Source organism: Gekko japonicus, unplaced genomic scaffold, assembly GCF_001447785.1.
Source record: "Gekko japonicus isolate JY-2015 unplaced genomic scaffold, Gekko_japonicus_V1.1 scaffold1093, whole genome shotgun sequence".
NCBI classification, from domain to species: Eukaryota; Metazoa; Chordata; class Lepidosauria; order Squamata; family Gekkonidae; genus Gekko; species Gekko japonicus.
The window spans coordinates 455635-468584 of NW_015160243.1; the positions used below are offsets into that span (position 1 = coordinate 455635).

Consider the following 12950-nt stretch of genomic DNA (forward strand, 5'->3'; position numbering starts at 1 on the left):
CCACCACAGGTCTTAGTCCAACATTCTAACCACTGTGTCACTCTGAAATCTTATTCCATGCACCTAAAACATGCACAGTAGTAAACATATTACATCTGTAATTTTTTTGCAAAAGAAATTGTTTTTCTTATTAACAAAATAGGTTTTTAAAATATAAAATATAATAATTTTCATTTACCTCCTCCCCATCTCAAACACCTGGCTAAGTCATTCCCGGTTCCAAGGGGCAGAATAGCAACTGGTGGATGCTTAATCATATTGGCTTTCTCTGTAAATGAAGAAAGTGGACAGCTAAATAATAAAAGCAGATGAGACAATGTACAGATTTAAAAATACATAGTTAATGTCTGTGTTCAGATAAAAATTTAACCCAGCAATCAGTTCAGCCCGAAGGAAGCCTCCTAGCAATTATGAGTTACCAATTTTTACTGCTATTCCTATATGTGCTTCCATGATTTATTGTTTTCAGCATTTTGGTACCTAACCTTGCAGTCACTGACTAGCAGTCAATGCTCAGAGCAAAAGTCAAGGCATTATAGATCTCTGATTATTTCAGGACTATTAGAGAAGAAGAGAATCTTTCAGCTTTTCGGTAACTGTTGTTTGGAATGGGGTTCACAACTGCACACAAAGAAACAATTTCCTCTTTCTGGAATCAATTTCTAATATTCAAGATATGATAAACTAGGAAAGTATCTGGAGATGACATTGCTTGGTCAAATCACAATTTGAATAAGGTCAATGGAAATGTGCATACCAATTTTGAATGGTTCAATATTGCATCGAATATCTGCACAATCTAAGACCTCATACCTTATAAACTACCAAACAAAACATAACTCAATAGCAAGTTCACCATCCAAACATGTTCTCTAGAACCAATTTAAAATTCTTTTAACATGTTTTAATAAGATTGACATCAACCATAAACCTTTGTGGACAGCCTGGGTTATAAATCTAGTGAATAATATATGTAGAGACCTGAAGCAAGATGTTGCAAGTCATTTTTAAGTTGCCCAAAGACAGTTACAAAGCTGAGAACAGTCCCAGCTTTGCACCTCTCCTCGGGTAAACTACAAAAAATGTGTCTTCCCCTTTCTTTCCTGCACAGCTCTGAAAGTGGGACTACTCAGTGGGTAGCCTGAGAAGACAAACTCACAGCCACAAGAACTGCTGAAAAGAAAGACACTGGTCTACCTTGCCGGACTTTGGGGGGAACCCAGAAACCACCTGTTGGGACTTCATTGGTATGTATGCTCACTGGTCCAATTACAGAGAAAAAGGAAAGACCCAGAAAGACTTGCAAAGGAGGGGAAATATCATTTCTCCACCTTGTCTGGTGCCACCACTCTTTTGTCATCTCCACCTCTCCCACTGCCACCAGACATGGAGCTACCCTTGCAGAATCCTGAGATAGATTTTGTAGCACAAGGATAGGTGCTTCTTGCACCACCCTCCCTCCCTGCTTCTGGGAAGCTCATATGAGACTGGTGGCAGTAGTACCACAGAAGGCTCCAGGTGATCCAGCATTTGGCCTTGGAGCAGAAGCCACGACATACATGCTTTCTGTCCCCTTTCCCACCCCATCATCACCTGGCAAGAAGGGAGCCGCACAGGATTTGCTTTCTCCTCTAATCCCCTCTTCACCATCAGCTGATGGAGGAATGGAGAAGAAGGCAAATCCAGCCCAGATCCTCTCCAGTAGCCACAGTGCAGTATTTCTGATTTAAGCCTCCCACCACTACTTAGTGCTGGCAAACTCCAAGAGTTGACAGATCTAATCCAGACCTGGGGCTGTTTTAGTCTTTCAAGGTTTTTAATACTTTTTTTCATGGACTGTTCTACTAACCTGATGGTTCTCCCAGGTTTGCAGAAAAATCTTCCCCAACCTGTAGTACAAGGCTCAACTATGTGGATTTTTTGGTTCACACTCTTCCTTATATGGCAACCACACAGAGAAACCCACATATTATTGTCTTATCTGCTAGCCATTAGTATCACAGGAACTAAGAGGATCACTGTACAGTAAAACCACATATTCTATTAGAGTAAAACAATCGTACTGCTGTGAGAGGGTTCTGTGGTCTATTCCTAGGAATAGTAAAACAGAAAGCCCTCTTTCATCTGTACCATGCTAGGATATGGTAGATAAAATTTTAATGAGGAGCATGTTGTAATACTGAGTAAAGTCCAATGTAATGAAAGAGGATCAGCACTAAAATAAGACATTCATTATCAACAATATATGAAAATGACTAAACGGCTTACAGACCTTTGTTCACTGTACAGTTCTTTGCTATATAGAACTTCAACAACACCTTTCAAAAGTTGCTTTTGCTTTCATCAGTCTCCCTTCCTTTCAGTGCAATCATATGCATATTTACTTAGAAATAAGTCCCTCATATTCAGTGAGCCTTACTCCCATGCAAGTCTGCAAAGAATTGCAGCTTTGACTACCATTAGCACAGGCAGTTTTGCTTTCTCAAATTAATTCCAGTTTCAGTGGTATGCAAAAGTGAATATACTGAGTTCGAGATGCATATAGTGATCAGCTCATAGTTTATTAGTGATTTCAGCTCAACTCTAAAACTGAAAAACTGGCCTTGCAGCCCTGTTTATAAAGCCTGCAAAGACCACACTCCAGCACACCCCACCACCAACGATAGGCTATTTACATTACAACTACTATTCTATAGATCCATTCCAGGATCCTGGCTATCTATTGTTCTGGTGGAACAAGCTTAGCCAGTTTACAGGTACTGTTCAGGCTCAGTACATAACAAAAATTAAATTGAAAATGCTTAGTAAGTGTTCCCCGCACAAAGGAAGATCAACAGAAACTATAAGAAATGTTACCTATGCAGTCCAAAATCCAACCTACAGTTCCATCTCCACCACATGCCAATACGCGAAAATCAGGAACATCTCGGAAAAAATTCAATCTAAAAAAGAAAGGAAGTATGTTCCATTATCACCAACCTTGTTTTCTTGATTTTTCTACGAATATAAAACTTATACAGTTGCTCCATTTGCTTAAATTGTCAAAACTGACTGAAGTCATTTTGCAACAGGAAAGCATAGTAGTTAGAACTCTCCGACACAATGGCCTACGGCAAATGACCATCAGATGCTAATTACTGTAAAGTGATCCAATAAAATTAGTTTCATTGTAATGTGTAGTTTATTGTAGAGAACAGTAAAGTATGCATCTCCTGGGAACTATATTTTAATGTACAAGTTTATTATGTGGTTGCCAAGTAGCTGTAAGAACATCATTTTTCAGACAGGGAACTTGCAACCTAGGGCTGACTGCAACAGTTTTCAAACAGACTAGAAAAAAAATCAAAATTTTGTGTTTAATATAGGAAACATGTTCTACATTGCATGCTTTATGATCATAGAATCCTTAATGAAATGAGGAAAAATAGTGAGATTTTATAATGGATTCATATTTATTTGGCTGATCATAAAGCTCCAGGCTGAAACAAAGATCAACAATTTACCTATCATGCAAAATGTGTGTATGCATGCTGCGGTATGCACACACACACATGCACACACACATTGCAATTATGCATAAACTGCACATTTTCCATTAAGAAACTTTAAAAATGCATAGCATATTGACAAATACTGAAATCACACACAAAATGTACATACCAGGTGAAAGAAAAATAAATGGAAAGCAATTTATTTAGAAAATGGGGTTTTCATTTGATTAAAATTAGTTGAACTGTATACATGTTAAGTAAAATGTACTAGATGTGTTACATAAGACTTGAATTCTAAACCATTTTTTGTGTGTGTGCATGCGTGCATGTGTATAAAGTGCCATCAAGTTGCAGCCGATTTATGGTGACCCCAGCAAGGGGTTTTGAAGGCAAGTGAGAAGCAGTGGTGGTTTCACTGGTTTGCCATTGCCTTCCTCTGCAGAGTTGTCCTTGGAGGCAACTCATCCAAGTCCTAACCAGGGCCGACCCTGCTTAGCTTCTGAGATCTGACGAGATTAGGCTATCCCATGCCACCTATAATTTATAATCCCGGGTTAATAATTAAATATAATAAAAGAAGAGAGAATCAGTATCAATGGCAAGAGGAATAATGAGGTAACACTTATCGTTCTTAAGAGAGGGCCCAACTATAAATATAAAATAGGTAACCACCTGCATAGCCATTATTCACTGACAATATTTTTTTTCAGGCACAAAACATAAAAGCATTTTAGGGACAAATTTATTTATATTGGTCATGTTTTATTATTAGTGAAGAAAGAAATGTGACACACAGAAGAAGAGTGAAGATCTTTACTACACAGGAATAATCAGTGGGATAAGCACTGAAAAAGGGTTTCAGTCATGCCTTTTTAAAGGAAGCCCATGTAAGGAGCAACTAGACAAAAATAAAAGGGAGGGGGAGGTAAAAGCTGAATACAGGTAATTTGGAAGAAGTGCTTCAAACCCATTCTTATTTATTCATTCATACCCTACTTTTCTTCCCTACGGAAACCCATCATTCTCCATTCACCACAAGTCTGAGAGACACAGAGACTGGCTCAAGGTTACTCTGCAAGTTTCCATGGCAGAGTGGGGATTTGAAAAACAGGTTGCTTACCTGTAACTGAGGATCTTCGAGCGGTCATTCACACCTCTGGGATATAGTGCGCCTGTGCCGACCCCAATCGGTATAATGGAAAGCAAAAGGAATTTTCGCTCCCGCTCCCCGGTCACGTGCTGGGATCCACTGCACATGACCAAGGGAGGGGCACGACAATCCTGCCAGTTCCTTCTGACCGCTGCCCTCAGTCTCCAAAGAAAGCATGGAAGGACCGAAAGCAGAGGGGAAGGAGGGCAGGTAGTATGAATGCACAGATGACCACTCAAAGATCCTCAGTTACAGGTAAGCAACCTGTTTATCTTCTTCATGGTCTGTGTGCATCACACCTCTGGGAGACTGACAAGTAATGCCCACCTACCTGGAGGAGGGAGCTGAGGTCCTAAATCTGTGCCACCAGCAACACCGCTCGTCCCACAATTGAACGCTGATGAAGATGAACATCGAGGGCATAATGCCTCACAAATGTGTGAGGCGTGGCCCAAGTAGCTGTGTTGCAGATATCTTCCAATGACACACCTCACAGGAAGGCTGTGGATGCTGCCACTGCCCGGGTAGAGTCTCTTTCTCAAACTAGTCTGTTTTATCCCTGAAAACAGCTTCTGAGTAGGGGTGTGCATTCGGTATATACCGAGCCAAATAAATAGCCAAATAACACCTTATCGGCATTATTTGGATATTTATTCAGCCAAATCAGATTCTCCAATCTGATTTGGCTTCCGAAATAGCTGGCCCAAATAAAAGCTGATATTATTTCTTGGTGATCTCCCATCCAAATACCAACCAGGGCCAACACTGCTTACCTTCCAAGATCTGACAAGACTGGGCTAGCCTGGACTATCCAGATCAGGGCACTGATAAAAAGGAGTTAACAGATAATAAAACCAGCCTCAAAAGAAAGCCCATAAAACAGATTAAAATACCTAGTTAGCAAAAACAACAACCAAGGGTCCTTTGGTACAACAAAGTTTCTATTACTGAAACAGACAAGACAAAAGCCATGGCACTGTCTTTATAAGGTCGTTCATGAATCGTCAGTGCTTTGAAAATCCATCCCTCATTTAAAACAGTACCAGGTACCTGGGGAGACTACTTTTGACTAATGAAACTGTATGAAGTTGAAGAGTTAGAAGCACTTTGAATTGGGTCCAGAAGCAAATTAAGAACTGACATATCACTAGAACAACATAACCACTGGGGCAGAATTCCTGCAGCTATATTTGTAGTTTCCACACTAGAAGTTTCTGGATGTTCTTCAGATGAAACCTCACATAAAATGCATTGCAGTAATCCCATTTGGATTTTACCAAAGCACATAGGACTGTGGCCAGCTCAGCTCTTTCCAGGAACTGCTACAGCTGGTGAACCAACCTAAACTGGTAAAATACCGTCTGCAATCTACCTGTCAAGATGTAGAGCTGAGCCAACTACCATGTTTATGGTGACATGACAGTGGACGCCTCTCCTGGACCTCCCGGGGAAGTGATCCGCGCGCCAGCGGTTTGGAGGAGGTGACTAGTTGCCACCCCCTCGGAGCCTTTGTGGAAGGCTCCTAGCCATGGGGCTTTGAAGGGTGGCCTCTTCTCCAGCGTGTTGCTGGGGAATTGAGGCGCTCTTCCGCCCTGACGGTCCTGCCGCTGCTGCGTCTATAATAGAATGAGAGCCGCTGACCAGGACAAGTGTTGGAGATTGGACATATAAAATGTACCTTGAACGAGGTCTTCGGACCATCAATGAACTGTGAGTCGAGTTAAACCGAAATGTCAGGAATTTAAAAGAAAGCCCCACTGGGAACGGTGAGACGAGCGAGCGGGGGAGGGGCCCCTCCCATATGCACAAAGAGAAAAGCAATTTGCCAAGGAGGAGCAGAAATAAAAGCGTTGAAATCTGTTTTAAGAGATCAACTAGAGTGCCTGTAAGCGTTTGGGCGAATGTCAGAGACTTCAGCAAGTTCTTAGAAAAGTAAACAATCCAAAACATGGTGGGTAAAAAAACGGAGAAAGACAGACTAGCAAAAGTGAAACCACCGGGGAGCATGAGCCCGCGGCTGGAAGATACCACTGAGTTCTCTAAACTGCTAGCGGACTCTTTGCATCCTCTACTGGACCAGATGACGAACATCAATCAACAACTGACAACTTTACACCAGAACTTTGCAGCTCAGCAGCTCCAACTGACTGGGACTACAAAAAACCCAAAAAAACAAAACACGGAGCAAACAGCTGAAAAAGTGAAGGAAATGGATGCCAACACCAAAAAGGTTTTTAAAAAGGTCCAAATGCTGGAAAAGAAGCAAGCTTCAGATGAATATCAACTTTTGCAGCTACAAATGGAAAAAGCTAATCTAGTCCTCCGGTTCCAAGGGGTCCCTGAAGAAAAAGGAGAGAATCTAAAACTGCTGAGTGATGCGCTAGCCCCAGTTACAGATTTAAAAGCAGAATATCTTGCAAGTGAAATGGATGTGGTTTATAGAACCTATTCCGTTTATATCATGAAAAATAATCTGCCTAGAGAGATAACGGTTAGATTCTCGAAGAGACATGTGAAGGATCAAATCCTGAAAGCAACTACAGGAACACCCTTAAAAATTGGAGGCGATATTATCAGGATTTTAAAAGACATTCCATTTAAATTAAGAAAGAAGAGGAAGAAGTATAAAGACTTGTTTTCTTTTTTACAAACGAACAGCATTCCTTACAGATGGTTGGCCCCCGAAGGTGTCATTTTCAAACTGCAGGATAAAAAAGAAAAGATTGACTCTGTTTCTAAAGCGCGAGAGTTCCTGAGACTGCAACTGGGAGAGTCCGGTGAGGACAGCAAGGAAGAAGAAGACAGCAAGCCTAGTGATGAAATGGATTCTGCTACTTCCAATGAGGACTCTTTGAAAAGAATATCAATTAAGGATTAGAAAAGATTAAAAAAATGAAGGCTGAAGAACTCTGAATGGTGCCTTAAAGCTTTTTTATTGTTAATGATGCTCTTATAATTTTCTTTAAACAGTTAAAAATGGTTTTAAAGATAAATAATATAGCTTGATCGACTATGTTCAATGTAATCATAGCATTTTAGACTAACACTGATACAAACTGTTGTAATGATCTCCTATACTTGGGTTTTTGGTTTGGTGTTTTTTTCCTTTCTCCCATAGATGTAGTTTTCCCCTCCCTTTTTTCTGTTGTAGTTTATAGAAAAATGCAATAAAAAATCCCCTCCGGGGGCTTTAAAAAAAAGATATAGAGTTGAGCCCACAATCACTCCCAGATTGCAAACCTAGCCCTTCAGGGGAAGCTCAGTGCATCCTCAATCAATTTTTCCAAATAACAGAATTTTCATCAAATCTGGATTTTTCAGTTTGTTTGCCCACACTGTTATGCCAACTTCTCCAGGAAATTCCTGGAGGCCCAATCCAAGTTATCTACCAAGGAAGTTGGGTGGTTGTGGCTGTGCGTAAGTTCTATACCAGTCTATACAGAGGTCAGATGGCCAATGAGACGCTCGCTATATCCCAGGAAGTGAGACAACACGCTAGGATTAAGAATAAATGTTGTCTTTACTAAAGGTTTCTGCAGTCATACAAAATCAGAATCACACACACAGTTATACAAGCTCCTTAGTTACAATAGTACATCAGAACAATTACAGCATAGAAAATAACAAAAGCATCAAAATGGGGATGACACAATGGGGCACGGCTATACTCATCTGAGGTCCAGCTGAGGAAGAACTCCCCTCCTTGGAACGCTGGGCAGCCGAAAGCAGCAGCTTGTGAACTCCAAGGCACACAGGTAGGACCAGCCAAACCACGTGTGAGCTCTCTGGGTCGCGACTCCCGGAGAACTTAGGTAGTAGAGTCACTTGTAGCACCTTAGTGCACTGCTATGGGGAAGGTGGGTTAACCAGAGAGACAAAGGAGAGTTTCTCCTTAAATAAACTCTTTTTGGGGCATGTGCTATCCAGCCATAAACTATCAAATCCGTCCCCTAAACTATCACTACTGGATGAGGGGGGGGTTGACGAGGGGATGACGCTCTACTAAGGGGTGGTGGCAATATGCAGATCCTATCCCTACATCAAAGGTGCCTTTTGGTGAGGTGTGAATCTTCCGTTCCCATGGACACCTCTTGACTTGCAGATCTGGTGCCTGCTCCAAGGCCATAAATGCTATTGTCTTCAGATCTCCAAACCAGATTAGGTGCAGAGGGTTACGTGATTCCTGGCATTCCGGTGATGTTGGGGTTCGCTGGGGGATTTTCCATAACTCTCCAAGTGGGTGCAATGGCGCGGTGTCTCCTCTATCCCGATGCAGGATGGGATACCTTCTCCAGGGAAGCACATGGTCTGTATGTGCAACGCAGCCCCAGGCCAGCCTATCTCTAGGCAAGCATGAGATGCAGAACAAAGCAACACAACCAAACAGCAGTCCCTGAATACACATTGCATAGACACACATAGACAGCATCACCACTATACAGAAACACAAACATAAGTTCATATAGTTACAACACTCAGTCATTAACTACCAGCAGACAGATTAAGGGCTCATTATCAGATCAATGAACTATTGTTCAAGTTATTCAAATCCATGAAGATTTTAAAGATAAAAATCTGCATTTCCTGAGGAAATTGGGGATGGACCTCTCATGCAATGGCATTAATCATTCAGCCAGCCATAAATTAGCCTCTCCCTGACAAATTTAACTAGGCAAGAACAACAAGGGTTGAACATATAAGTGTTGATCCTCACTTGTCCAGTGGTTCTGTGTATCGAATGCACAAACTGGAAAATATTAATGACCCTGACACATGGAAGCATCAGCAACTGAACTGTAAGTTATGTGGAATGCAGCTCAGGCTGGATACATTCAATTTTATTTGAAAAGTTCTTGGCAAGCTTGTCATAGAGAGGTACAATTGTCTAACCTCAAAGCTAAACTTCTATATTAGATATTAAATATAATTAAACATCAGAAGTATTAATATTGTTCCAGAAATATTGGAACATTACTTCTGATATTTAATGAAAACAATAATCATTTATTTATTTATTCCTAGGTTTTACATACAGAATTTCAACCATGATTTTGTAATGGCCTCCCCTGCAAAGGCAATAAGAACAGAGAGGAAGGCAAAGGAAGGACCCCATTTGGCCACAGCTGGTCCCTGGTGCAGGGCCCTTTAAACTTCAAAAGGTCATTCTTCCCTATGCGTTGTAGATGTGGGCTGTAAAGAGACCAGGTCTACTGCCCATAGGAAACAATTTAAAGGACCATGCTCCATAGGCCAGGTGGAGACTAGGCGCCCTAGCTGCTCCTGCCTCCCTGACAGGATTCCCAATTCCAATATTATCAGGCCTGACTGGGTCAGTGGGAGGAGAAACAGATCTGACAAAAATTCCTTGCAGCAAGGAGGATGTCCCTTTCATGCTGGATCCATCAGGGCAGACAGAACTCTTAACTGAGGAGGCGGTCATTTGACCATGTGCTGCCCCAGAGAGCTATGAAATGCTTCAAGGTAATTAAACCTCTGTACAGACCTGTAACTCCCTAAGCTTTAGCAGCCTGTCCTATTTAACATCTGATGGGGCATGTATAGAGAGAGGGACAGAGGATTTGTGTTTTACCCATTTCTTTTGAATCCCTTGCTCAAGGTGGTACTGTGTTGAAAGTATGCTTGTGAACATTTTCTTTTTAATAAATACTTTATAACTTTTGATACTCGTAGTGGTTCTCTGTTTCACATAGATCCCCTCACCCTATTTTAAAAAGAGTGCCAGGAGGAAGACAGGCAGTTGGCAAGAGGCTATTCCTCCAAGGGTGCACAAGGCAGTAACCTGTCCCCATAGTGACCAGATGCGGGGCAGTAGGAGACACAGAGGCAATGCCTCAGATCTTGGAAGGTAGGAGTCCTGACCCTCCCAGTGAACAGTTCCTATAAAGGTCAGGTGGTGGTGGCGGGCTACCCAGTAGAGAAAGAAAATCCTCTCCAGATATAGGGAAAACTTTGGAGAGCAGGGTGGTACAGGGCCTGCATGCCAGAGCAGGCCTGTTCTGCCACACATGGGTTTCCTATTTTCTTCTAGATATCACAACCATTTAGAGTATAGCACAGAACTTGTAAAGAATAGAGGAGCAAATACTACAATTAGATAGAATCAATACTTTGGATTATAAATTACTCCCTTAAATTTCCTTTTTTCACCGTATATCCTTAAGAAATTTTACACACACCAAAGTTCTAATTGTTACGTATAAAATCCACAGAATTTTGACATTTCAACCATAGAATTGAATGGATTGTGGAATGTTTCCAGCACAAAGCCTTTGATAAATGATGACATCCTTGCTGTTTCACACAGCGCTACAGTCCAACTGCTACTTGCACAATTATTTACCTATGAGGTGAATAATGGCTGAATTTCAGATTCTTCAGCATAATTAAATTCACAATAACAGTTGTTGACAGAAGTAGATGGCTCCCATAGAGATATAACCACTGAACAGTGAAACTGTTTTCAGGGTAAAAACAGGTGCAAGTTCAAATTGCACAATGTATGAGAATGGCAATTTTCATGTCACTTAGTTAACTGTGACTTTCTATAACTGTATTGTAGCTTTTATACTGAAACTCAGCTGTAGCAACTGCGTGGTTTCTCACATTTATCCTTTTTCATATCTAGTTTTTCATCTCGACTCTTAATAGTAACATTAATATTAAACTCTTGACCTCATTAATTTCAATTTTAAGTCTTGCCACCATTTTTTTTAAACCTCAGTGCCACAAAGCTAACTACTCAGATTGTCAGTATGTGTATATACAGGATAGCAGGCATTGCAAAGATTGCCTGTTTTATGAACATAGACATTTCTTGTGCAGAGTACTGCATGGCCTTACATTGATTGATATGTTCATAAGAAACAACCATCCTGAAAAGAAGGAGTGTGAGAATCAAACAGACAACAAACTGAACAGCTGTTTAGATTCAGTCAGAGCCTTTTTTCCCCTTTGAATGGTTGAGGTCCAATGTATAGTATACCATAAGCTGCTTTTGATAATACCCTCATTTTCAAAAGCAGCTTGCCATAGGTATTGTTGGGAGTGTTGCAATTTGAGAAATACAAGTGTCATGATCTGTGCAGGACTGGGAGCAGGGCCTCGTGCGGCCTGGTCCCAGGAGAGACCTGCATGGCAGTGAAAACAGACAGCCTACAATCCCCATAAGGCTTAGCAACGGGCTATAGCCAATGGGAGTTAAAAAGATTCTGCGAGGAGATTCTAGTTTAGCTGTGAGCTGTGGAAAATGGTGGTCTTCCCTCTTGCAGAGCTAAACTGAAGGGACTGTGATAAACTCTGTGTGTTGTGAGGAAACTATTCTTTCTGGCCCTCTGCGGTTTTCCCTCTCATGGAATCACTGAGGGGAAAAGGCTGGTCTGAGAGGAAAGGATCCCTCACTGAGAGCAGAGTGAGTGTACAGGCAAGAGGTCTGGTAGGAAGGCTGTAGGTTTTAAGAAGTAACTAGTTAAGTGACGAGGTAGCTGTGTTAGATTATGTTTATTTTGCCTTTCACACTGTTATACCCTTTTAAAGCATCTTGCCTTGTCTTGTTTTCCATGCTGCAGTGTTGCTTTTAATAAACCCTTTATGTTTAAAGGTTTTTTTCCTCTGCCTGGGTCAATCGCGCCTGTGATTTCTTGGTTATAAAGGGGCATTTGAAGGGGCTTGGGAAGGTACCCCGGGCCTTCTCGAGGGACCATAAATCCAGGGTGGTGGCAGTGGAAGGTGGAGACCCCCTGGGGTCATGACAACAAGTATAGCAATGTGGTTTCATGGTTCATGCTATAGAAGTGTGCGCACACACACACTCCAATTGTACCAGAAATCCCAGCAGAAACTGTAAGACCACTGGATGACCAATATGTAAAATGAATACTAAAGGTAGATACAGAAATTGAAGGGAAGCTAAATGTTGTGTCCTGACCTAGCCATGTGCTCGATCCAGTTTCGGCCGGTTCCACATGTGGTCAGGTGAGGTACCTGAGCTTCGCTCCCAAACACAATAGACGTTACCAGCCAATCGGGAATCTAGGCTCCCCAGGAATAATCTAATCAGTGTAAATAGACCATTCACGGGTGTGGTGTGTGTGTGTTTTCCTTGGGGCATATAAGCCGGCCTGCGAGCCGGCTACTTTGTCTTGTTCTTCTCCAAATAAAGTATGAGAGCTGAATTCACTAAGTAAGTCTCAGTATTTTTCAGTGGCGACGAAGGTGGGATTCTACCTCCCATGAACAACGACCAGCAAGAAGATCCAAGCCTCGCATCAAGCCCAGCACCAAGACCATGG

General features: G+C 41.7%; 1 protein-coding gene across 1 annotated transcript in view; it reads right to left on the minus strand.

Annotated features, from left to right (window-relative positions):
• DGKB (diacylglycerol kinase beta) overlaps nt 1–12950 on the minus strand; it is a 398712-nt gene that overhangs the window by 272563 nt on the left and 113199 nt on the right. The window contains exons 18-19 of the mRNA XM_015413478.1: nt 2857–2942; nt 179–268 (exon numbers count right to left, since the gene is read on the minus strand). Coding sequence (XP_015268964.1) covers nt 179–268; nt 2857–2942 — 176 coding nt within the window. The remainder of the gene's footprint in view (nt 1–178; nt 269–2856; nt 2943–12950) is intronic.